Source organism: Streptopelia decaocto (assembly GCF_964273445.1).
Source record: "Streptopelia decaocto genome assembly, chromosome: 3".
Classification (NCBI taxonomy): Eukaryota; Metazoa; Chordata; class Aves; order Columbiformes; family Columbidae; genus Streptopelia; species Streptopelia decaocto.
Genome location: NC_138656.1, coordinates 64,255,619 through 64,283,546, shown reverse-complemented (window position 1 = coordinate 64,283,546; position 27,928 = coordinate 64,255,619). Strand labels below are relative to the sequence as shown.

The 27,928-nt window shown below is 37.1% G+C and overlaps 1 protein-coding gene across 2 annotated transcripts in view; it reads left to right on the top strand.

The window, feature by feature from the left end:
* The window catches only part of LAMA2 (laminin subunit alpha 2), a 359,087-nt gene that overhangs the window by 123,007 nt on the left and 208,152 nt on the right, over positions 1-27,928 (top strand). For both annotated transcript variants that reach the window (XM_082048323.1, XM_082048322.1), the window contains exons 5-10: positions 13,480-13,659; positions 15,523-15,612; positions 17,832-17,949; positions 19,633-19,811; positions 21,233-21,332; positions 27,592-27,752. In XM_082048323.1, coding sequence (XP_081904449.1) covers positions 13,480-13,659; positions 15,523-15,612; positions 17,832-17,949; positions 19,633-19,811; positions 21,233-21,332; positions 27,592-27,752 — 828 coding nt within the window. The remainder of the gene's footprint in view (positions 1-13,479; positions 13,660-15,522; positions 15,613-17,831; positions 17,950-19,632; positions 19,812-21,232; positions 21,333-27,591; positions 27,753-27,928) is intronic.

The following is a 27,928-nucleotide window of genomic DNA, read 5'->3' as shown; positions in this document are numbered from 1 at the left end:
TGAGGTCTAAACTCTACAATGAATAAATGAAGAAAGCATAGAGCCAAGTGGACAAATTGTATCAGCAAACAACACTTTGTCTGAGAAAACTGGTATTTCATGCCCGAGTAGGAAAAAGTTAGCACTGCAGTGCTACTTAAGCAAGGTGGTAAAACTAACTAAGGAGGCTGTGAAGGCAAAAACAAAGACAAAAATACACACCATAGTGAAAAAGTAATCTATGGTTAGGTTCCCATAGGCTGGCTGACTGTCATGATGGAGCGTAGAGGCTGGTTTTTGAGCACCCTTAAATATTCTTCCAAGAAGTAGTCAAATTTTGAAAACTCGGAATAAGGGAAGCAACTCAAAACATTGTGAGAACGCAAGACAGGCTAGTTCAAAATACTGTTATTTAAAGACTGTTCTGTAAAGTGTCAATAACATTCTCACTATTTGATGTGCTCCTTAGAAAATTTGGAAAGACAGTCAAAAAGCTGAAGTGACCTCTAAAGGCGTAAATATATTTGTATATGTTTCCTTAAATATGTAGGGGTTTATGCCTGCCACTTATAAAAAAAGAATAAATCTTAGAGTATCCAAAAAGGCAGCAGGATAAAATACCTGAGTATATATATGTTAGAAACCAAAAGACATCATATAAAAACATCTTCTCCCAGCAAACAAAGCAGGAATTTTGCAAATAAACATAAAATCACACCAAGGCAAAAGAAAGAGCAAGAACCAAAATAATATCCCCTTCTGTAACAAGATAATCACTGTGCTGAAGACCTAGAACAACAACATGAGAAGTTTTTTCAAGCTATCAGAATAAAAAAACTAATAGATAATTGAGATATAACAGAAGTGCTAAGGACAGTAAGTCCATAGCATGTAAATTCTGTGGCTTGAGCTCCATATGGAGAGACATACAGGAGGAGCCACAGTAGAGCTTTTCTTTGTTTTAAAAGAAGTTGGTGGAACATCTGAAGGAAGAATAGTTTTAAAAGAACAGTTTAAAAGCCCTGGCAAACTTGCTTCCCAGCTTTTATTGCTGAGCATGATGTCATATGCTATGGAACATCCCTGTGCTCAGCTGGGGTCAGTTCTCGCAGCTGTGCCCTCTCCTAACCCCTTATGCACCCCCAGCCTGCTCACTGGTGGGGCGGTGTGAGAAGCAGAAAAGGCCTTCATGCTGTGCAAGTGCTGCTCAGCAATAGCTGGAACATCCGTGTATCATCAACACTGTTTTCATCACAGATGCAAAACATAGCTCCATGCAAGACACCATGAAGAAAATTAACTCTATCCCAGCCAAAACCAGTGCTTTAGTTTACTATACCTGTCATATTATTTAATATCATACATCATTAGTGAAATCTGAAAAAAAAAAAAAACAAATAATTGAGAGTTCAACACAAACTTTCCAAGTTTAGTTTTTGTAGCCAAAGTAAGCACTACTATTTTTGTAACTTAACAACAATTAATGTTAGGAGCAAAAACCAAAATTGTTTTCATGCACATAATTCTTTAATCTCCTATGTTTTACACAAGATTTATTATAGCATTCATGGCCTGGGGTGTTCATTCTGTGCTACTTAGAAACTGACTTTTTTCCTGACTTTTCTTATATTAGCCCCTGTAAAATATCTCCAACTCTCAAAAGATCAGGTTGAGAGTTGGATCAAAGTTTCTTGCATTCTACAGCCAAGTGTCCTATTTACTCTTTCTTTTCGAAGCATTGTAAATGATTTTCAAGGCACTGAATGCTTCCCATTCAAAGGGATCCGATCTGGTTTTCAATAGCATTCATCAGCGCATGTTCCAAATGATATGACACAGGTTTTGCTAGAACTTAGACTCCAGCACCGCACAATAATTGTCATGGGCTTTTCCACATATGGGTCTGCAATGCAAAAAAAACCCCAAACAACCAAAACTAAAAATTTTTGTTGAAATTTCAACAGTTCAAAACTCTTCAGAGCTGTACTTCAAAACAAGAATACTGCAGTAATGTAAAGCATATTACTGCAGTTTATTTTAATGATAACATTCAGGAGCAGATGTACTTGTTTACTCTTTGAACAGCTTAAATCCTGACATTCTCCCTCTTTTACATCAGCAGTTGTGCTTGGCAGCCCTTTGCAACTGCTTACAGCTGGACAAGTTCCTGTGGATTATCTTTCTACTGGTCACCATTCTGTTCTGGCAGTAATTTCTCTCTATTTCCACAGTGCACTCATAGCACATCTCATTCATGAAACAATGTAGTAGAAAGTGCCATCAGTTTTTAGCACAATCATATAATGAATAAGGGAAATTGTAATATCTTGGTAGGAAAGGGTGTGTGGGTGATGTGTGTTTTTTTTTTTTTTTTTTTTGTTTCGGTTTTTAATATTGTTTAGTTTGGCATGGTCAGAAGCACTTTTAGTTAAACCTGGGGATCAGACTGCTTTTTATTAAAATCTGCAGGAACATGTAACTTTCCTGTTTGAGTCTTTTGTTTGTAGTTACTTGTCCCGCTTAAGATGACATGCCATCTAGCTTCAGTGCTTTTTAAAAAATGTAATTTAAGTTGTTATATTGTGCTTTTTGAGTACTTGTGAAGACTGGGTTTGACAGAACACTATATTTCATTCTTTAAGCAGATAGGCAGTAGCATTTAACTTGGTAATGCCAGTGTGTTTCACCTCTGCATGACCAGAACCCAGACTAACATAATTTTCAGAATTGCTATGCACCTAGAGGTGCAGTTGGCATCAGCCACTGAGTTCATGCGGCTTCTCTTCTCATTCTATTCTGCTTGCTTAAGGGCCAATACCTTAGGCAGGAGCTGCATGACACTGACAAAACGTAACCCAGAATGACAGCGGTTGTACATGTTTTCAGGCATCAGAGGCGAGACCACTGTTGTGTACGGTGAAATTTAAAACAGCTACCATTTGATGATTTAAAATCATAAGTCACCTGCGTTATTATGTGTTAGAATGTATAGCACATTGCCAATCTACCTCCTTGTAGATAACTTTTAAAAATACTGGTTAAGTGTTTCATCTTTGAAAACATTCCTGTATGAGTCAAGCTTTTAACTTTTCTCCAGCTATCTTGTTAGTTATCACTAAGCACAAAATACCTTTTCATTGTATTAAGAGATGGCATTTCACTTGCCAGTACACTTTGAAGAGCCAGTAGAACACAAATGATCATAGTTGTGTTCAAGTACAGTATTCCAGGCCTTGTATCTTGTCTGAATTTGTTATGGACTGCAGAATGCATGACTGTTGCTGAAACTACATCGTGGTGTAGTGTTTCCACTTAGTTAAGACAGTAACAAAAAGAAAATAAAAGCTTGGAATGACAAATATACTGTCAAGGTAATTAAATTCCTTATTCTGTGGTTTATTAATAACTATTTCTCTGATAATACAGTCTGTTTAAGAGTATGCAAGATGATGTCTTCGACAGATTGTTTCTTGTCTAAAAATAACAAGCGTGAGAATTACAGGAACCATAGAAAAACAGTGGCTGGAATAAGCAATTTAAGTTTCAAGTGAAATTGGAAAGAAGAAAATGACAAAAGTAAGTTAATCAGAACTGAAGAGATGAAGCCTTATTTAGCTTAAGCTGTAAGGTTTAGTTGTCAATGACACAATAGTATTTGCTAAACAGTTCGTTAAGCTGATATTTGCCTGTATTCTTAGGGGGAATGAGTTAGTTGAGATAGAGTTTGACATGCATAGCCCTTGACATTTTAATGCAAGTTTAAGCACTACATTTCAAGCAGCTCTTGTACTCATTAGCAAGGCACAGAAGGGAGTTGTGCTTTCACTTACTAAGCCATTAATTTATTAAGATAGTGAGATATTTATTAGAAATACAGCAAACTTGCCAAATACACTATTTCTTATATAAAATTATCATAAATATATTTTTATGATGAAAAATTGGATGCTGACTTTTGACATATGCTTGCATCTACTATTCTGGTTTTGAAACCAATTCTGATGATAGGTTAAGGCTTGCAATAAGATTTGTTCTTTAGGGATTAAATATAAGGTGCCAGGAGATTAATTAATCAACAGTAACTTTAGTTCTACTGTAAATGAGCTATTTGCAAGAGATAATTAAAGCTATGGAATCACCTGTGGAAAAACTAATGTCCAGTATTGTCTGTCTTCAGGTTGATGTGCTTGCATAACTTGAGAATGTAAATCATGGAGTACCTTTCTCATTAATTCTTTTTAAGACTGACACATCTGTCTTCTCCACTGCTGATTATCAAGCCTTTTTGTGAAGGACAGACACTTTTCTCTCCTTTATGCTGCTGTCAGAGGTTAGATTTTAGTAAGAAATTGACCTTTCCTGACAATATTTTAGTTCAGATCACCGTTAGGCTTGCAGCCCACAATTTTGATGATGTCCAAATTAAGCTACTGAGTACTTGAACAAAGTGAGTTCTTCACCACTACTAGCCAAAGTTTATTGTAGAGTGATGGTGTTCCTGCTCCATCCTTGTGACAAATTGCACTAAGTAACCTTCATTTTTTATGAAAGAATTAAGTCTTCTGCTTTATCTTACATTCAGTATATAGTGAAAAGCATACTGGTTAGCAATGCTGTTTTCTTGAAAGGAAAGTGAACATAAAAACTCCATGCCACATAGCCAAACAGCTGGAGTTTTTTTTATATCCTACAAACAGCTTGAGATTGACTGCACTTGAATTGCTTGGCAAGGTAACTAACTCCAAATACCAAAGCTCTGAGTAGAAAAATACACCACTTCGATTCATACATGGATATTTTAAAATTGAATGAGAACACTGTGCATACTTAAAATTCTTTAAAACATTATTAAAGTGTGTTAATTTTAAGTAACTTAGCAGTTGATCATATACTTTAATGCAAAGCAGCAGCATTTTTACTGTCGCATTAAGTAAAGCAACAGAGCCAGCTAACATGCTGCACATTTGCACAAAATTTCACATAGAAATGTGCACAGCAGGATGGTGGTGAGACAGTCTGGGCACAGTTCACAGCACCCACTGGAACAACTACCCCAGTACAGCAGGGTCCTCAACTCAGGCCAAGTTCCCAAGGGAGGAAACAGCTTTTCACATCTGAGGCTGCACGAACTGTCTGGGATGTCTTGCTGAGTCAGAAAGAGATGGCATCCTTGCCTGCAGAATGTTTGCGCTGGTTGGCGATTTGCATTACCAAGTAAAAGAACTGCAGGTGGATGGCAGCAGACTGTGCCACATCAGAGGTGACAGGAAAGAGATTAACTGCTTTTTGTTTGGGACTCTGCAGCATGAAGCCACAACTGCACCAAAATAAAGGCAGGCAGAGTCTGTGCCTGTGGGTTCAGAAATAGAAACGCCCATAATGGTGAAGGCTTCAACCTGATGACTTCCAACACCAGGAGGAAGGTTCCTTCTCTGCCTGGAGGTGTCTGGTAGCAGAGAATAGCCTGGGAGCTCTGTTCAATGTGACAGGTGAGCCAGCTGTGCCTGAATCACCCAAGAAGGACCAAGAAGCAGCAGCAAGTGACAGCAGTGGTGTACACCAAGGTGAACATACACCAGCAGTGTGTCCTTGCCAACAGTATCCTCGGCTGCATTAGTTGGACTGTCACCAGCAGGTTGAGGAGGTGATCATTCCCCATCTGCTCAGCAGTAGTCAGAGCACACCTGGTGAGCTGTGTCCAGTTCTGGGCTATTCGGTACTGGAGAGATGTGAACATTTTGAAGCAAGTCAAATAAATAGCTAGGAAGATGATGAAGGACTTGAAGCATCTGTCCTACAAGTAGAGGCTGAGAGGGCTGGGATTGCTTAGCCTTGAGAAGTCTCAGTTTATCGAAGTGTACAGATATGTGGTGGGCTGCAGAGTGATACTTTTCTCTCTTCTGATGACCCATTAAAGTACAGTCTAAATAAGTCCATGTTCATCAGTATATGAGATTTGTCTAATGCCAAAAATGACAGAAAGTTTCTGAGGCTACATCTGTCACTTCTTAGTGGCTGAAACTCAAGGAAATGTGTTGTGAACTTCTGATCATATGTCTGGATGGCCTGACAGTCATCTGGCTGAAGCACATTGCAAGTCCTCTCAGGTGTCTTTGTTACACAAGCTAGGATTGAATGCATCCAAGTATTGCCCCAGTACCTGCAAAAGTATCCATAGCCTGCAGCTGAGGCAGGTTTATAACTCTGCTAATGAATACCTGCTCTTAAAGTGTGTTTGAAAGACATGACACAATAGGCATGTCAGAAACAAGCAGTTGTTTAGGAATGACTGAGGGGCTTGTGGAAGAGAGGCACTATGGACTAACATGAAATAAGAAAGTCAGCAGAAATGAAACGGTGTATGAGATCTCTAGGAAGTAAAATTCAGCACCTAAATTGGGACAGCATAGGTCTAATGTTATATTGGCAATTGCCCAAACAGAGGTGTGGAAGTGAGTGGGTCTTGCCAAAGGAAGGCTTAGAATATAATATCAGCCTTCTGTAACCCTTTGGCAGCCTGTTTAGGTGTCAGAATAGAATGTAATGCAAAAGACTGTTTCTTAAATGCTTGAATGTTCTTGGTGCAGTTAATAAAGGAACCCATGATTTAGTCTGAAACAGAGCACAGATCCTGGTTAGGAGTGTTAACTGTTGAATAATTGTTATTGTAAAAAATAACAAGAAAATGCTCAAAATGCAACATTGCAGGCAATAAAATCTGCCAAAATACAATTTAAAAATATAAAAGATGGTCAAACAGCTAAAATAATTTCAGACAGCCTCAAGTTCATTTAACGATTGCGTTACACACACATGCATGCTACATTTAAGAATGGTTCAAAAAATCCTACAACATAAACTAAGGAAAGATAATAGTTATTAAAAGTAAACTGGCATCATTTATGAATGGAAATAATGTCTTTTCCTCCAGACGAGGAGGTAAGAAAATTAGCTCCAGCAAATGAAATGTTAAACCACAGTGAAGACGTGGAAAAGATTCTGAGTGACTGAGTATGAAGTTGAAATAAACCTTTTTTTCCAACACATCAGATTCAAGAAGTCTGCCAGCAAATTGGTGGGCTGAGAGATGATCAAAGAGCATTCAAGAAAGATAAGGTCATTGCTGAAAAACTAAATTAATGATTTGAATCATCTCTTTCTATAGAAGCTGTCAGGAGGATTTCTGCACTGGAAACATTATTTACAGGAGAGGAGTGGGAGAAGCAGTCACAAACTAGGTTGTTAACTGAAGAGGCACAGAAATAATTGATAAATTGGATAGTGAAAAGGAACTCAAGGCTGAAATAGGTGAATTACAAGTTATTATTTAACCCCTCGCTTACAAATATTCTCAGTAACTGGGGAATGTGGAGTGTCAAATTAAATACCAGGAATCCAAGGAAACTACTACAGATTTGGAAGCCTGATACCTGTGCCAAGCTAATTAGTATTAAAGAAATTTAATGAAAAATAGAGCTGGTGGAAAGATACAGTTACACAGAATCACAGAATGTTAGGGGTTGGAAGGAACCTTGAAAGATCATCTAGTCCTTTGTTCCCATTTTAGAACAAAGGAGTATTAAGTGAATTTAGTAGGAGGTAGGTTTAAAACAAGCAGGAGAAGGATCTTTTTCCCTACAACATGTAAATGAAGTGAGTAAATCCTTATTATGTGGCAGATGTAGATTTTAAAAGGTGACCTGGATTTAAGGTGAGACTGAGTAAGTTCATGGAAATGCTTTGAGGCTTACTAAAGTTGTGGAAACTTTCTACAGCTCAGGAAGTCCCTGAGGAAGTATTAGGTATGCTTGTCTTCAACTTATTGTTAGCATGTTGTTTTGACTACTGTATGAGGCAGGCTACCATGCTAGATAGGTTTCTTGGTTCTGACATGGTCCAGACATTCTCATGGACTGAGATACTATGTGAAAATAAATGTTGCTAAAAGCAAAGTAATACATATAAGAAAAAAATAATTATACATGAATGCTGGGCTAGTGTTGAATTAAATTATCTTCAGAGTAGAGAACTTGTAGCATCCTCAACAGTTCTTTGAAAAAACATCATACTGAAGTTCAAAAATGAAAATATGTTGACTACTAAATGTTTTCTGAAATTAAAAACTTGAACACTTGTCACTGAAATGATTTATGATCTGAATTCCAGGTTTAAAAGGAGACAACAAACAAACAAACACAACAGCAAAATAAACAAACCCACAACCTCACCAAACTAAGTTATTTTTCTTGTTTTTTTAGAAGAAACAGATTTCCTTCCATTGGGACAAATGTCTGTAGTGATGAAAAGCTCAATGGTGGAAAAAATGAGTTGACTAATTATAGGGAAAAGGGCAATTGGTAGACATTAAACTCTTATGATTCAGATCTACTCTGTAGCTCAGGAAGCATTTAGACTGTTCATTCAGAGAAAGTGATGATATTGTATCAGAGGCATCTCTCTCTAAATGCCCTGTTTTTTATATTCCTTCCTAATGATTTTTTACTGGCCTCTGCTGGAGACAGGACATATTAATTATGTAGATCTTTGGTGTTACAAAGTGGCTTTTCTGTTTTTCCATTTAACTAGAGTGTGCATTTTTTACATAACTGATAGAACTTTTGGTTCCAAACCAAATCCAGATGATATATAATTTGGTAATTAAACTAACTTGAATATATACTATTGGGTAGTTTAGCATGTCCATTAATTATTTGGATGATGGCATAGAGTGTACCCTCAGCAAGTTTGCTGATGACACCAAGCTGGGATGAGTGGCTGGTAATGCCAAAGGGTCATGCTGCCATCCAGAGGGATCCTGACAGGCTGGAGAAATGGGCTGACAGGAACCTCAGCAAGTTCAACAAGGGGAAGTGCAAAGTCCTGCACCTGGGGAAGAACAACCTCATGTGCCAGCATATGCTGCTGGCCACCTATCCAGAAAGCAGCTTTGCAGAAAACAACCTGGGTTTCCTGGTGGATACCAAGTTGAATATGAGCCAGCAATGTGCTATTGTGGCAAAGAAGCTCAATGGTATCCTGGGCTGCATTAGGCGAAGTATTGGCAACAGGTCAGGGGAGGTTTCCTTCCCCTCTGCTCAGCGCTGGTGAGACCACATCTGCAGTACTGTGTCCAGTACTACCCATGTGCTACCCAGCACAAGAGAGACACAGGCATACTGGAGAGAGCTGAAAGAAGGGTCAGCAATGGACTAGAGCATCTCTCTTATGAGGAAATGCTGAGAGAGCTGGGACTGGTCAGCCTGCAGAAGAGAAGGCTCAAGGGGCATCTCATCGATGTGTATAAATACCCATAGGTAAGGTGTAGAGAGCACAGAGCCAGGCTCTTTTCACTTGTGCCCAGTGGCAGTACCAGAGGCAATGGGCACAGACTGAAACACAGGAGGTTCTACCTGGACATCAGGAAGCACTGGCACAGGTTTCCAGGAGAGGTTGTGTAGTCTCCATCACTGGAGATATTCAAAAGCCATCTGGCCACGGTACTGGGCAACTGGCTCTATGTGGCCCTGCTTGAGCAAGGGGGTTGGATCTGATGACCTCTGGAGGTCCCTTCCAAGCTCAACTATTCTGTGATTCTGTGATATAATCTGTTTGAACATACATTTGCTAATGTAGCTATGGGAAAAGATCATCATAGCCTTTTGCTGGAATAGTTCTGACTATTGAACTGATTGACAAATCAGATACCATTCAAAATCGCTTTACAAAATGAGAGTTTGGCTTTCATTGTGGTAGCATTTAGATGTTTGTAAGGGAATGCTGGTCTCCTCCAAAGATCCTATTTGTTGGAATATAATCTTGAAAAATTTGTTAAGGAAAAATTTTTTAGTGTTGGAATGTACATCACTTTCATTTAGAATCCAAAATGATGATTACCTCAATCTTGGAATTGGTAAATAAAAGTTCTCCATAAAACCTGAGCAAAATTTGGGATTATTCCCTCGTGGGGACTTGGATTATCCACATTGTAGCAGCTCAATGGGTGGATTAAAGTATTAATATTTTCCTGGTAGACTCAGCTTTGGATCTTAACTCTGCTGTAGAACTCCCATGTGTCTCATACTGCAGTACAACACAGCTAGTACAGGATTTGATGCCTTAGCATATATATGAAGTCCTATGATAATCTTGGGTGACATAACAGTAGACAAATGTTGAGAACTACATTCATTGGAAAAATTTTCAGATTTGATTCAAAAAGTTTGGAGGGTGAGGCTATGTTAGTGTCTTGTCTCAAAATGTGGTGTTGTGTGAAGAATGTCTTACAAATAGGTGCAAGATTCTGGAGGGAGATGAGAAAACATGCTTTTGAAAAACACAGTGATGTCTCATTGCAAGAGTCATATTGAAAATATTATAAATCTGATTTCTATTCAGACTTCTTTAAAAGAAGTTATTTAAAATTCTGACTGTTTATCCCTGATTAATGACAGATGTTCCCAAAGTACTCCCAGCTTCTTCCATATTCTTTTCTCAAGGATTAGGAACAATTTAGTTGGACACTCTTCAAGTTGATTCTAAGTGTTTCTAGGGAGAAATTAATGATTTAAACACAGATGTTGAGAGGAGGAAAAATAATTTAGAGTAATTAATTTTGCCTCTGTAAATTTTTCCCTTCAGATTCATTTTGATAAAACTACCCAGTTTTAATTTCCTAATCTCAGTGTCATTTTGGTGTGCATGTTTGAACATGTGCCACATTTCACAAAGGACATAGCTGCATTTCAGGAATCATGAGAAATTATTTATTTTTGTTTTAGAATGAAATTGTGAAACATTTAAACACAAGCATAAAAGACAATATAAGTGGAAGTCCTCATGTCTACTAGTTTAACCTTGCAAATAGATGGACTGCTGGTAGATAGATCCATGAAACTTCTGAAAAAGATGCTCTGTTCTGAAAAGGATGCTTCTTGTTTCATTTTGTTAATTTATGTTTTAATTTTGTAAAACTATCACTCTGAGATGGTGGGGTTTTTTACCCGTCAGTGTCTTAAGACTAAGTTTGTTCTTTTTTAAACAACGTAAATCAAAAGATATGACTGTTTGTCAGCTGTGTGATTTGGTGTCAAGCTGTGTCTGTGATTCATACTCTGAACTCTCTGTGGGCACTTGCTTGTTCTGATACATGGGGTTTGCCTGCATCTTTCTTCCCCTACCCCTGAAAGCTTGAATTTTTTTTGACTGCCATGTTGTGTGTAGCCATGGTGCTGTTGCTGTTCTGGGTTAGCTAGGGGATGTTTTCTGAACTATTTTAGGTATATTTCTTCTTTATCTCTGGAATATCAAAGTTCAGTCTTTACTATTCTACTGTAACCCATCTATGTTTGATGCCTGTAAGAAAGAAGTCTCTTGGATCCTGTTCAAAGGAGTGAGGTGACAATGTGAAAAAACACTCAAAAGAAATTATTTCCTTGCTCACAGGTAAATATTCAAAGAAGTCTTTAGGCATGTGTTCTCACTAAAATCTTGCTTCTTTTGGAAAGATCTATCAATTTCCACCGGACCTATTGCCACCATCCTCAGGCTTCTTTTGAAGTTCACTCCCCACACATGGTCTCCTCTCTTTTCAATGGGGACTTGAGCAGTTTGTTCTCTCTGGTCATGTGTTTTTGTCCTGCTTATAGCCAGCCGTTTCTCATTCAGGAGCTCCTCCTTGCTTCCTCTGGGGTTTTTAGTATAATCTTTCCATTGTACCTTGCCTTTTTCATAGCATTTTATTCTGTTCATTTCCAGCCAACTGTCTCCTTTAATTTAATTACTTGTAGTCAGGAGCAAAATTGAGTCAGAGCTCAGAGAGTGTTGTTATGATCTCAGGAGGAAGCAGCAATATCAGCTCTTCCTGGAGATAAAATGGCAGAAGCGTAGAGCTGCTGATTCATACTTAGATGAGACAGGACTGACAGTTGCTCTGGCAGAGAGGCTCCCAGTGATTTTGTGTACCTGTGGACAGAGTGGAGCATGATGCTGGATGTGATAAGCTTTAGGGTTTCCCTCTTGGTAGCGAAAATAAGTAAGTTAATAGTGTCACATGGCCAGTGCAAGACAGCAGTTGTTCATTAAGCCTTTTATTCGGTACCTGAAAAACTCCAGGAAAGGAAGAGCTGCTGTTTTGCTGGGAGCAGTAGGTTTGCTGTGTTTCTCCTTGGCGTGAGTCAGCCACTGCTAAGTGTGTGCCAGCTGGCATTCTGAGGGCAGATGTTTGCCTAAAACAGTGATAATATGATCACATTCAATGATAGGAAACAGCTGTGTGGCCTCTCAGAGCACTGAGCTAAGGTGCACAACATGTTCATTGCAAAGAAGAAATAATTATTTTATTCATTCTAATGTTCTGCACATTTGGCTCAGCATCTGAACATTCTTTTGGTGTACCAGCCTGTAATAAAAATGCCCCAATTAAAATTTAACACTTCAGAATGCAGGAAAATTAATGGTTTCTTTCCTCCCTCCCCCTAGGTGCTCATTAACAATATTTTGCTATACCTGACATTCTTCTTCTTGTAGGCCTTTTCCAAGAACAATTCTGTAGCAGCCCATCTGTTTTATTTTGTTGATTCACAGCTAATGTATGCCATGATCAGCTAAAAAGGCAGGAGGGGTAGAAGATTGCCTAATTTTGTTGCCTTGCCCTTGATACTGCAATTGGGGTCAGAGAAGTCTCTTTGTGAAAGAGCCACAAACACACTTACCTAAAAGATTTCTAGAGTTTAGGATAGGCAGGCAGAGAAGTGCAGGCAATCTTCAGAGAAACCACAGTGTAAGCAGAGATTGGTAGTGTCTTTGGAAAAACAAATGCTGAACAGTGTTCTTGGAGGTGATAAAAATGTTCCTTAGGGACAAGGTGAAAACAGTTGCCAGGAAATTGCTTCAACTTGCTGAGAACAAGATTCAAAGAAAATGATATATTGTATAAAGAGACAGTGGGAATGGGGAGATGCCTATGAATGCTTATTTTTTTCTCATGTAGCCATTGTAGCTTTGAGTATTTCAAAAGTTATCTTATCCTGGCTTTAGAAAAACCTCTAGTTCAAAAATCTTTTGATGATGACCACGCTAGAATGTGCAAACTGACCCCTGTTGAATTCTGAGTCCCATTCCAAGTATCCATTCCTTTAACTCAGAAGTTTTGCACCCTTTGGTGGTTTGATCACTTGAAAATACTTGTTTTAGATTAGAGGAGGAAAAATGAGTTGCCTGAGGCGTGAACACTGTTGTAGGGCCTAGGTACGTGTACACAGTTTGTGCTACAGTCTTTCTGTAGTTGATGACTTTCCTTTGCTCAAAATGTTTTTACTGTAAAGCCTCTCCATAACTGGGGTCTCTGGGTACATGGAATGGGGGAAATCTGCTTCCTAAATAAAGGACGTATTTTACATTTATAAAGCCATTCACACAATGTTTTTAATGATATTTGTTGGGATAATCACGGCAGCATTGCTGTCATCTTATTGCTGATTGTTTTAATAATTCTCTCTTCAGATTCACACTTCTCTAATCAATGGGCGGCCTAGTGCTGATGATCCTTCACGTGTATTACTAGAATTCACATCTGCTCGCTTTATTCGCCTGAGATTTCAGAGGATTCGGACACTAAATGCTGATTTAATGATGTTCGCACACAAAGATCCAAATGAAATTGATCCCATTGTTACAAGGAGGGTAAGTTCTGGCAAGACAGTAGCAATGCATGTATGTTCTCCTACAATATGTTCTCTTACACTTCTAAATGCTGTACCTGCCTTTATTTGTAATAAGAAATTTTGGGAGACGATGAATATATGTTGCTATCTGTCAAAATCTGTGTGTTTGAGATTTCTCTCTTCACAGTATTTTGTTATATTCTCTATAACAGAAATAACAATTTTATCTTTTCTGCTTACTGGGGTTAGTATCATACATAACATGCTTATTAATGTAAGTACACAGCTCCTTTAGCTGCAAACATTTGGCTGCAGGTAATTGGCAAGTGGTTACTCTTAGATAGTGTCCTCTTACCTCTTCTCCTGCTCAATGCTTTGCTACCTCTTACAGTATTTGAATGCTTACTTTGAGTAGAATTCCTGCTAGTGGTACTATAAATAGCAGTAGGACCTGAACACAACACTTTAAGCATTATTCTATCATTGTTAACAGTAGAAATTTTACATTGTGCTTTATCTTAAAAGAATAGATGCAGCAAAGTACAGGTGGATAACTGCAAAGAAAATTTGCTTCCTCTGTTCCCCATTTCTGGTTTCCATTTCTTCCTCTAAATACACGGAGGGCGGGCTATTCCTGAAAGTCTGGAATGTTCCATTCTGATTTGTATTACAAACCCAGAAACCCGTCCAGTTGAGTGCAATTTTTGCAGCCTCACTAATCATGGAAACTGCGTGTTTACATAACAGTGCACATTTAATAATCTGATTCTAAGTGAACAGAAACACAAAAATTGAATTCACACTTTAAAAATCACTGTATACTCATGAAACCTAATGCAGGATGATCCACAGATTTCTCAAACCAAAATAGAGCAATAACTTCTGTATGGCATCTCTCCATGAGGCTGTTCTCAAAGGAACAACTAGCAAGTAAAACTTGCCATGCTTGTCTGGCTTTTCCTATAGAAGACATTAGACAAACCACTATTCCACAAAACAGGAAGCAAAGGTTGGCCACAAATGGTACATTTTCTGTGTGGTAGAAGGTAAGTTGTGTGAGTTCCCATTTTGTTTGATGTATTTATTAATGATCTGAAAAAGAGGTTGAACACAGAAACAGCAATATTTGCAGATAATGTATGTTGGTTTTGACTAGCCAATTGTTAGGATGTTACAGGACCCTCACCAAAACAGATGGAAATGGACAAGATTACATGTGAGATTCACTTTTCACATATATCATAATATATGAGCGTAAATATCTTTCCACCTTCTTTCTGGTTAGGGCTATTAGTCCCCACCAAAGGAAAAATAGAAGTGGTCAAATGGTCAAATTGGCAGAGCAACAGGTCAAAAGTTATTTAAATCTCAGTAATGAAGACTATTCCATAGTCATTCTAGAGGCCAGTAGTAAAAAGCAGTTCTTCCCTCAGTCCAGTGAATGCCCAATTAAGACTCAGATAAGGTGAACAAAGGTGTTTCCTTCTAAGGTTTTGTTCTAGCCTGTCTCTTCTCCCCATCATCACGCCTTTTCCTTTTCATGTTTTCCGATGGGAATAAATTCTATGGCGTTTGACTTTTCATTACCCAGTGTGCATATAGCCTTTTCCTATTCTTGTGTTTGGTGTATGCTGTGTATAAATGGATGTTGCTCTTGTGATTTCAGACAAATGGAACTGTACCACTTTATGCCCTTTTCTTTCACTAAGCCTGAATCTGCTGAATGAGGTACAGCTTGGATTACACTGTCAGCTATATTTGTAATAGATCAAAAAAGGAATAAAACAGGACCTGACAGTTTTGTCATCAGAAATGAATTCTGAAGTTTGGGACCTGCATTTTACAATCCACTTAGCAATTCAATTTCTGTTTTGTCTTACAGTATTACTATTCTATAAAAGATATCTCTGTTGGAGGCATGTGTATATGTTCAGGCCATGCAAAGGCTTGTCCACTGGATCCAGTGACCAATGTATGTATTTTTCTTTCTTTTTTTTTTTTTTTTTTTTATTGTGCTTTATTCATAAGGCAGAACATGAGAAAAAAAAAATCATCTTGGTTTTCTTCAGAGTTCTCTGAATTTATATCTGTTCTTCACCTGGAAGAACAGTCAGAAGCAGTGCCAGGATGAAACAGTGCTAGCAACCAGAATAATAAACATTCAGACAATGTCAGCTGAGGGTTTCTCTGAAAGAATAAATTTCAGGTCATTCATTCCATATTGAAAGCTTCCTAGGAACAACAGGAATTTGGGTTATGTTATGCAGCTGTAGAGATGAGAACTAACAGTCAGTCTTCCTTTCCTTGTTGATATTAATCAAGGTGTTTCCTAAATGACTGTCAAGTGTTTAATTGATACTTACAAACAAATATTGGCTCCGGAATGGTGCATTTACTATGCAGGAAATATTAATTGAGTGATCAGTCAAGCTAGTCTAGAAAATCATAATCTGCTTAAAATTTCTTCCAACTCATAGCTTTCTTTTTTTTTTTTTTTTTTTTTTGCCATTAATAAACACATAATTAATACAGTTGAAAGAGGAATATAATTTTTTACTGGTGGTCCAAATCTATGCACACATTATCACTAATACAGAATTTCCAAGCTACTAGTGTTATTAATGTGCCACAGTGTGGGACCTCTTAATCTACTGTTCACTTAAGTAGGAGCTTTGTAGGGTTTAACAGAAAATCTTTTTTGTATATGACATTAAACCATTGTGTAGGAATTGATTAAAAAAACCCAAAACAAACTGGAGCAAGTCTTTCAGAGTTCTGAGCAGTTTCCATGGAGCCTTGTAAAAATCTTACAGACTCCTTGGTTTAATCCTTCCAAGGCTTTTCTGTGATGATGTGTATAGCAAGTGTCGAACTATTGGTTTAAATGGCCTCAGTTAGCAAAGTGCAGCATTGTCTCGGTCCATCTGTTAGGATTAGACCTAAGAAAATAAGTGCTGTTACTATGATCAATTAATACTTCAGATAGTTTGGCTACTATACAAAATAAATGCATTTTGACAAGCGTGGTATCTTGTTTTGCGGGATGACAAATATGCATTTGTTGTCTGACTAGTATAAAAAATATCTTAAGTGAAACAACTCAAGCTGTAAGAGATTTGGAGTATTTGGTTTAGCTCTCCAGGGATACTCTTTAGTCTGAGCCCTACCAAATTAGGTGGGCTTTGGCTTATAAACATCATGACTGTAGTTGTTAGCAGAATGAATTTTCCCCCTAGCATTGCAAGGAATAAACTTAATTGAATTTATTGTCTTGTTTTTCTGAAGCATTCCTTAACCTTAACCTTAAAGATTTATACTTTGACCTATGAGCCATTGAATTTCTCCAGGTTAGCCTGCTGCTTTGACCTTGAGTGGCTTACAAGGACCACAGAGAATCCCCTCCACTGGATAACTATTGGGAAGGCAATTTTTGCTCATCATTGTTCCAAACTACAGTTTCCTTTATCTTTTCAAATCTGCGTCTGTGGCTCAGGGAGTTTGGGTGTTCCCTACAACAATATTTTCATGATGGGACTAAGCTGGGACTAAGGTGATCTGAGGAAATGAAAAGTGACTGAAAAGCTTGTCCTGTTCTCATCTTTTATTAGTTTAAAAACTCCTGCTATCCCTCACATAGAATTAGTCATGCAGTTAGAAGTTTACATGGTGAGCTGACTCATCTAGTAAAAAAACAATGCTAAATTAAAAGAAAAGCCAATTTTTATCAGTTCTGCCAAAAGCACTTATTTCACTGTGCAGCTGCAGGATTGCTGCATCTAAGGGGAGGGTGGAGAATGAACAGTTGTCCTGTAATGTGAAGCTGTATCTGAGGACTACCAGCACTTTGGCTTATTTGCTGTATCGAGGAATTTTCATTCTCCCATTCCTCTTTTCTTCACGCAGCTGGAATTAGGTTCTCCTGTGTTCTTAGATTCTCTGGCCACTTATCTTCTTTTGCCTCAAGGCGGTTTTCTTAAAACAGAGCTATAGACGTTAAACACACTCTTTTGTCTCTCACTTGGTGAATGTAATGTACATAAATAAATAAAAATGAATAAACAGAGGAACTACAGATTATAGCAATCCTTAATATTAATGTTTTCATAAATTGAACTGCAATGCAGATTATGTACACGGACAGATTCTTCAAATCATCACATTGTATAAATATTTGTTTCTCTTTTAAATTAGAAATCTGTCTGTCAGTGTGAACACAACACATGTGGAGAGACATGTGATCGGTGCTGTCCTGGTTTCAATCAAAAGCCTTGGCATGCTGGCACTTTCCTGGTTAAGCATGAATGTGAACGTAAGTTGAATGTGGTACAGAAGAGAAAATTTATTGGAACTGGTGGTGAAAACTGAAATTTAGTCCTACGTAATTTTGCAATTAATTTCATTTCTAACCGCATTCATTTATGAATCAGTTGTTGTGCACTTATACAAACTGACTCAAAAGAGAAAGTTACATGTACAATCATGGTTTTATTGAACTCAGAGTATTTTATGTAACGTGCTGATACTGGTGAAATACTGTACAAAAAATTCATTTTGACTTGTTTAATTTTATAATTATGTTTGTGGTTTTGTTTTTTTTTTTAATACCAGGATTGTATCCTGATAAATAAAAAAATATTTTTTACATATTTTTAATTATATTAAGCTTTAATTGAAATATTTTTGTATAAATGGCACTTTTATATGTTATAATGTTCAGCCTTGCTGAAACAAAATACTTTACATGATCAAAATGCAATTTGAGTTTCTGATTTTTTATGGAAAAAAACAATGTATCTAGTTTTCCAATATGAAATGAAAACATACCTTGAAATATCACCTTCCCACAGGGTAAGAATTTAATTTTCAGATTTACTGTTGTAAGGATAGTTATAACTGAACTTTCACATCTTACTTTCAAAGGTCACATACCGCTTGTATTTCTGAACGTAATAGAATCTAGTGCTTCACTAAGTATAAGTGTTTATTCAGTTATAGGATATCAGCTATAGTTTTACCGTGAGTGGTTCAAAATAACTTAAAAGAAACAGATATCCCCATATAGAAAGTAGTAATACTTTATTTGTGTCCTGTAAAGTTTGGCCACAGACATCTTTTTTTCAGGAGCGACTGTGTCTGCACTGGGAATGCATTGTGGAATGAAATGAGGGTACATTGATTTTCTTGTTTAATTTTTGAGAGACACTTCTTGTACAATGTTCAGCCCTTGGTGAATTGTACTTTCTTGGTGGAAACAGTTCCCTGGGATCTGGTTCAGATGTGAGGAGAATGACTCCCTGAAATGTTGACAAGCTTTGAATTTCTCTTTCTGTGGAAACGAATGTTTTAATACCACAGGGGGAGAGAGAGCGAGCTACCTCATTTTCACAACAACAGATTATTAGATTAGCCCTCCTGTATGTGGACCTGAAGCCTAAGAGTTCAAATCTGAACTTCTAAAGAAGTATTAAGACTGGGAATCCCTATGTTCTGACCCAGTTCTTACGTGTGTAAGTGCAAATCAAATGTTTTTAGGATGTCTTTCGGCTTTCATGGAAAATATTTTAATTTACTCATACCATTCTGCTGCTTTTCTTGTAATTCCTTATTTATTTTAAAGGAGCTTACTCTTTCATGAACTGTACGTGTATGCAACCATCACAAGGTTTCTGAACAATTGATTTAAACAGAAAAAAAACCCACTAAAACAAAACAGGAAGAACATAATAACATAATTAGACTATATCTGTCAACTTCCATACTCCCCCATGCAAAATATTGAGAAAAAGATACAATATACAGAATTCCAGGCTGTGCTTCTGATGGGGCCAGGCTGATTTTTACAGCTAGTCGTAAACTGATGCTTGGGTGTGCTATTGGTTAGAATGTACACAGCACCAATGATAAAATGTTGAATGAGTGTTTTTAATAGTTCAGTAACAGTGTGGCACCTCCATCTGGAAAGTGTTCACTGACGCAGTTCCTTCTCTTTTAGCCTGCAACTGCCATGGGAAGACTGAGGAGTGTTACTACGATCAGGACGTTGCAGATAGAAACCAGAGTTTGAACGTCCGCGGGGAATACATCGGCGGTGGCGTGTGTGTGAATTGTACGAGCCACACCAGTGGCATAAACTGCGAGACCTGCATCGATGGTTACTTCAGACCTAAAGGGGTAAACGCGGGTTCTGTTGTCACCTCACTGTAAAGCCACTGTCGAAACCATGACTTGGAGATTTAAGTTATTAAAAAAGAGATGACACACTTTGGACTGCCATTTCATGAAGGTTAACTTCTAATTCAGTTGGTGTAGCAGTTGCTTTTCACAGCTGGAAATCTGTAAAGTTAATGCTCACAGAAATATGAAATGAATTGTGTTGACATGGAGGACTGCACTTGAGGTCAGGGCCTCCAGCTAGTATTTCAATTTAATTTAATTTAAAGGAGGATGTGGTCTTGTAAACAGAACTTTTGCCTTGGTAGTGAATTTCAAGATTTATTGTCAAAGATCAAAGAAATATTGCTATATTTGATATTGGAGAAAGAGAGTCTGCAATTTGTGTTTTTAAAATATAATGTAGAATTAATAACTACTGAAATACTATAGTGTCTCATGAATGCCTTTCATTTTCGGTGCTGTAGGAATTGTTGGGTTTTTTTTGCATTTCATCATATAAGGCTATATTTTCATCTAAGTTGAAGCTGTCAGATGATGAATCTTACATAAGGTTGTATTGCCAATGTGGGCTGTGCCTGTGCTTTAGACAGCCGCACTATTAGTGTGTGCTTAAATTCCTGATATTTTGTCTGTATAGTTTTAATTGGGTAAATCATGGCCTTTAGTCTGATTGGTTTTCAAACCTCAAACACAGAAAACATCAGCAAATAACAATTACGTTCTCCCTGATATACAGGTTTTAGCCTTAGAGCTTGAGAAAAGGAGTACTGATCTCTTCAACAGCAGAGCACTTGATTTTTTCCTCTGAATCAGATTATCATTCAAGTAATAGGGATTTTGTATATATGTGTGTTTATATCATATTGATAATATGTGTTTACACCTGGTCCATGGAGAATTTCTGCTTCGTATTCCCCCATGTGATATTAGGCTAAGGTTTAAGTTTGGCTGAGGTAGCCTTTTCAAGAACAAAAGGAAATTGTTCCATTGTCTAATGTTCACTTTTCTTCACTTACCCATTTTGTTCACTTCCGGACTGACGAACTTTAGTTAGATTTTTGAATCATGTTGACCAGAATAACTGAACTATTTGTAAATATTACTTTAGGTACTGAATTATTAACATCTATTTAATTACATTTATTGATTTTAATTATACAAGGGTCTGTTAGTATCTTTACACCTGTTTTTTAGTTGAAAACATATTTGCATCATCTAAATCACTTATATATTTCTAAATAAAAATCCAAAATGTAAGTTCAATGTTTAGACTGCGTGAGCAGTTTAGCAACCATCTCACTCTTGTTGAAGTGCAAGCTATCTACACGGAAGTCATTCTCTCCTGCTCTTTGTTTAAGATGTAAAGTTCCCAATTATGAAAGGTAAGATTTTTTCTTGTAATCTCTTTGTTATAATAGGTATTACCAGATAGCCCAGATCCATGCCAGCCATGTTCCTGTGATCCAAGTGGGTCTTTACATGATACCTGTGTCAAAGATGAGAAACATGCAGAAGGAGGTAAGATTCCTAAAATATAGTGATGTTAAAGGTCAAGTTCAGCAATGGTCAAAGAAAAGCTGAAACACATCTGTGATAACTCTTTTTTTTTTTTTTTTTTTTTACATTTACTTGTGCAAACAATAAACCACCTGCATTCTTATTCTACTTTTCTTTGGAAACCCAGATTCGTTGTTCCTAAATTTGCTGAGGCTTCTTTCAGATTCATGGCTTGCAAACTTGGGTATATTTGAAAGAGTATTCCCCATAGAATATATTGGAGAATTTTGGTTTTAAAGAGCATCTTTCTTTTACAATAGAGATTAAAACTAGTACAACCATAATGTTTTAATTTCTTTTCCTCTCTAAAAATAATTCCATTTGAAACCTAGAAAAACATCAGTTTGATAGGTGCATATTTATGTGTCATCTATATTGTTCATGTAGGATTGCAAACGGCTTACCATAGCCCTATAAAGTTATCTTCAAACAGAGAAGCTTCCTACACTGCTTTCTTGTGCTTTGAAAGAATGGATTGCCAGATTTTTCTGGTTCTTTTGTTGACAAATTTCTGAAAATACTGTAGGAAGATAACAAAATTCAAGGTCAGTTCTTAACAGATGTTTTAATTGGGCTAATTAAAATTGATTGACAAAATACGTTGCAACAAACTTTTTTGAAATACAGATCAATGGAACATAAAAGCAGCATAGCCGAGATGCAAATACAGGGCCCAGAGGTGTAAAGTCTACTGTAACAGCCATGTACTGATTCATCGGTTCAATAAAATCATACTGATATTGTCAAAGTTGTAGTTATGGTGAGTTGACCTTGGCCATCTGCAACTGCCCACCCAGCTGCTTTCTCACTGCCCTTCTCTGCAGGACATGATAGAAAATAAGTTGAAACAGCTCACAAGTCGAGGTAAAGACTAGGAGGTTGCTTACCCATTACTCTCATAAGCAAACCAGACTTGACTTGTGGAAAATTAATTTAATTTATTTCCAATCTAAATAGATTCAGATAGCGACAAACAAAGTAAAAAAATATAAATAAATAAATAAATAAGAATTCTGTTATTTATTTTATTTACCTATTTTAAGATGATAAGAAGAAAAATAAGTCAGCTCTACACTTAACTGGTCTTTGTAGCCATTCTGCCTACAAAGGTCCTGTTCTTTGCTCCTTGTTCTTTCTGTTTATTTGCTTTTCTTTACTTCTTGTTGTACTATGAGGTTCAACACAATGGGAAAACTTCTTGCACACCATGTTTGACTCCAGTGTTTGGACCAGTGGGCCAGATTTGTGATATTAACATTCAGCGGAAAAGACACAATAATGCTAGTTGAAGGAAAGAGCTTTTTCCTCAAAAGAAAAAGTTAAAATATTTTTATGGTAATGGAAAAGGTTAGAATCAAGAGCATGTCTGGATATAGTTTTTAGCATAAAACTATCCTGAAAGCAGATCAGATTTTACCTTTTTCTTTTCTCAAATTTATATTCAATACCTAGATAAAATTATTTTTATTGCTCACCCTGGGCAGCAGTTGGGTTTGAAGCACCGGGGAGCCTTCATAAAGGAAAGGCTGGAAAGCATGATCTGTCTGAAGGAATCTATTCGCCTGTGAACCAGAATGAATAAACACTGGGTAGACTGAAATACATCTCAGAGTTAGCTGGTTGATTGTTTAGGGATAAATTGTTTGTTTGTTGTAAGATGGGGATATGCTTCTTAAATGTGTGGTAGGCAAATGAGTGAGGAAGATTAAAAACATTAGAGTAAAATGGGAATATGATAATAAGGAAGGTCACTGGGGATATGAAGTCACCCTGAAAAGTTCTCGAGGAACATTAAACTGGAGGCTGTACATTCTCTGTGTGCTTGAATACTGTAGGTAAGCAATAATTAACATGGAAAATTGTAGCAAATACCGTAATAACTGGTACACTGATGACATTCAGTAAGTGGATTTAAATGACTGCATCCTGTAGACGTCTTCAGGTTTCAGTAGATAAGAGAATGGCAGGAAGAAGTCAATTTTTAATTGACCAGGCATTGTTTCAGGGGAAAAATAAGTACTTTTTCATATTAAGGATGTATAATTTCTATTTTGGTCAGCCTAGTATTAATTTGTCCTTACATGTTTCACATGGTATTCTGAAATGAAATATTATTATTCTAGCTTGTATAGTATATTTTGGTTTTAAATCTTCAGAAATGTTTTTCAAATATTCCTTCATAGCAACATAATATGATATGTTTACAAGCAATATAGAAAAGATAGAGCCAGAAACTTATAATAAATCATAGTATGTTTGCAAACTGTAGTATTGATCAAATAAACTGATGAAAATGTCTCTAGGTTTAGTAACTGAAGCAATAATTTTAAAACTGAACCTGTCCACCCCTGTCCAATCCATTCTAATAATAGGCAAAATTGACCATTGCTGATATTGTGACACTTGCAATTGTCCACACAGAAGCAAATGTGGAACTTATACATTCAGAATTCCAGTAATTAGACTTTCTCAGTGAATCAGCACTCTTGTGTCAAGCTGTAGTGGCTAGATTTTATCAAATAGTCATTTTACTTGGCTTTTAAGCACCTGCAAAAGCTGTGAGGTTTGGAAACTGGCAGAGTTTTGTGACTTGGTCCTTGCTGCATACCATCATGTGATGAAGTTTTTTCCCTATTGCCTCCTTATATACAATATAATCCTGATGACAAATGTTTATTTTTGATGAAAAACTTTCTCAGACATTGTAGGATAAATAAGGTCCAGACGTCTCCATCTATATTCAGGCTTCAGAATTCTTTGCTCAGCAAGCAGTCCCACTGACTTCATGAGATCATTTTTGAAGTCATGCACTGTTGAACAGGAGGCTGGTCCTGGGATTGCAGATGTTTTCAAGGGCCTGGTGTGTCCTTTTGTATACATTTATTTCTGTGCAATTTTGAAAGACTGATAGACTGGGAGAAAACTGACTGATAAAATTCATATTTCAAAATGACTCATCCTCTAGGATGAACTTTCAAAGCCTCTCTACACTCAAAGATAGGATAGAAAAAGATAATATTCAGGTAGAAAACAGGGAATAACAGCTTCAGCAAACAAAGCCCTATTTAAACAAGGCCTAGGAAGTAACAGACCAAAAGCAAAAGAAGATGCTGAAATGTTATTTAATTGCAGCAACAGCAAAAGACAAAACTGAAACATCTGCCCTAATTTGAAATGTAATTAGACTGTTGACATAATATGCACTGTAGAAGCCTGGTCAAAGACAACCAGTGGGGCGCTGACAGGAATGTACATACTGTGTGATACAATGAGAGCCTAGATCTTACAAGTTCTGAAAATGAAAGGAGGCATTGAGCCCAATAAAATACACGAGCTAGCCATATCAACAACCGTAAGAACTGGAAAAATATGTGACAGTTATTGTCCTCTACACCTTCCTCTCTGTTGTGGAGTGTGAGTTCTATCAAGAGAAACTTTCAAATAAGATTCACTCACTTCTAAAGAGCCAGACTTACATGTGTCTTTTCCTCCTGAGCCTTGATATACAGCAGGGTATTTTCATCTAGAAGGGAGAGAAGTGTCTCTTGTAAGACAAGATTGTCCAGCTAGGATGCATTGACTCAGATTGCGTAAGAGCCTGAGGACTGCTGTGCTGTGGAGCATTGCCAGTGGCTAGTGGAGAGGAGGGTAATTCAGAAATTTGAGAATCGTCTCAGCCACAGGCATCAAAACCCATGAAGCACATTGTTTCATGTGTAGTGAGTAACACAGAAATTTCATGGATTGAAATTCTGTAGATAATTAAGACAAATCAAGAAGGTGACAGTCAATATGATGTGCTACAGGAGATCAAAGAGGATGCAAGGTTAGAGAAGACAGATTGAATTTTATCACTGTGTGGATTAAGAGATAATATCATTAAAAACTCCTGTAGGTGGATGCTTCTTCAAGCAGCTAGTTAGAGAAACCATAAAATGAGAAGCACCTCTGTTTTTATGCATGAGGAACTGGTTTAAAACTCTCCTTTTGAAGGGTCATATTCAAAATTCTTGTAGGAATGAGAAGACCTCCTTAAAAAACAGCTTAGTCCAAACATGGAAACCTTTAAAAAGAAAATCCAAATGAACAATCCAAGATTGCTAATGGCAAGCATAGGGTTTATAAACTGCGTATTAGATATTCAGAGAAGATACATTCCTCTAGTTCAAAATGATTCAAGCAACGTGATTAAGCTAGAAAAAAAATCTATTTGAACAATAAAAAAGTTCCCTGAAAAAGCAGAAGTTGTATCTAATTGAGGATAATAGAAAAGGACATAAATTGTGACAGATTCTGGGAAGTTGTACTCTTAGTAACACATACACATATTTTAAGGAACAATTTGCTAAATGCTTAAATGTTGCTAAGAAGTACTTCAGATAATTCAGAATCTAAAAGTCTGCTAGACATTCAAATTCAGCAGGAGTTAAATATGATTAAGGTGTAATGACGTTATAACCAGAGATCTCAAGAAAGAAAAGGACACAGCTGAAAAGCTAGATTAATTCTTTGTATCAGTGAATAGAAGAACTCAGGGAATTTCCCACTTGGGAGTCTTTGTTCATGGGGACAAGTCAGAAAAACTGTCTCAGACAGAAGTGGCAGATTTAGAGCAATCTGATAAATGAAGAATAAAAATTCATGGTGCATATAGGGTATTTATCCTTGGCTTCTGGATTTAGTTAAAATGGCATTGCTTGAAGCATTAGATGTAGTTTATAATACTTTTAAAAACTTAAATTAATATTCAATAAATAGAAACTGTTTATCCAATTTGTAATAGAAAGGCAAAGTGTTCCGGGAAACTAAAATCAGAAGATCTGGTTTCTGAAACAAGTAAATCAGTAGAATTACAATAAATGATTTATACCACTTCTGTACTATGGCAAAAATGGGCAAAGCTCAATGTCAGAGGACAGTGCGTCTTATGAATCTGTTTGAAGGATTAAATGAACATGTGAACAAAGGCTCATTTGATTAATATTGTATTTCAGTTTTCAAAAAATTTCGACAAGATCCTTCACCAAAGACCATGAAAGAAAATGTAGCAGAAGAAGGAGGAAAGGTTCTTTCATGGATTTGCACTTAAGAATAAATAGACTTAAAAGAATAATGGACCATTTTCACAGTGATGATCAGTATGAACTGTTGAAAATATTAATATTTAACCTGGAAAAGGGATGACTAGGCAGGTGGCAAAGTGAGCAAGTACAAAATCTTTTAGTATAGAAAAATGAAAGAACTGTAAAATGTTCAAAAAGATCTCAAGATAGTCAGTGGCTAGGTAGTAAAATAACATGAATTTCTGTAGCAATTAAAGGAAAAGTAGAACACAGAGAAAAGTAGTTCTACTTTTACACTGATTACAGTGATTTCTGAATTAGGCACTACCAGCTGTGAAACAGCTCTTCGAATTACCTTGGACTGTGCCCTGGATGTATCAGTTCAGTGCTGGCTCAGCAGTAGTCAAAAAGGCCAACAGAGCCTTAGGAAATATTACGATGTTTAAAAAACCAAAGTGAAAAGAAAACATCAAACCATTTGCAGGCCCACACTATGCACTCCCTTCTCCTTAAATAATTTATTAGAATGGGAAACAATGCAGAGGACAACAGAGATTTTCAGCCATACAAAGCAGTTTCTGTCTAAAGAGATACTAAATAGGCTTAGGAGTTTTTGGTGTATGAAACAAAAGTGTCATGTGGGATGTGATAGTGGTATATTGAAATCACAGATGACATGTAGAAAGTGATTAGGGAACAGTTCCTTGCTTTCTTCTGTGATATGAGAATTAGCAGGTTTAACACACATCAGTGTTTTCTTCCATGCTACACATGGCTAAATGTGGCTCTATGGATTCTCAGAGTGGCATATTCATATTCAGTGGCGATTAGGAGAATTAATGGAAGCTAAGTTTTTCAGGGACTATTAGATACAAGGAAGCAGGGGTAAGTTTCAGTTTAGAAGATCTCTAATGTGCAGATTTCTGGAAGCTCAGAAGCTCAGAATCCAAATCACTATCTACTTACTCTATTCTTTCATTCTTTATTCTAGCCTCTCTCAGACAGGATGTTAAGTTAAATAGACGTATGGTGTGACCCACAGTAAATGCCCTTACATTACACCTACCAAAGGTGTTGCTTCAAGCACTCTAACACATATAGCTGATAAGAGTAATGATAAATCAAATATGTTGTATGTTTTCTCCCTCTTCCCGTAGATATGTTGCCTGGTTTCTGTCACTGCAAGACTGGCTATGCAGGAGAGAGCTGCAATAGATGTGCCTTGGGTTATACAGGATATCCTGAGTGCCTGCCCTGCAACTGCTCCCTGGAAGGCAGTGTGAATGTTGACCCTTGTGTAGGTCCCTGCACCTGCAAGGTATGGATGTCAAATTCTTCTTATCCATAGGAAAATACTAAAAATATTGAAAGATTGCAGTTAGTTGTCTTCTATCATACAACAGCATTCCACTGTCCTATCTAGCTGTGCTAGTATCTATGTTATTCACTGCTTATAGAACATTTGTTCTGGGTCCTGTAAAGTCTCAGATTGTC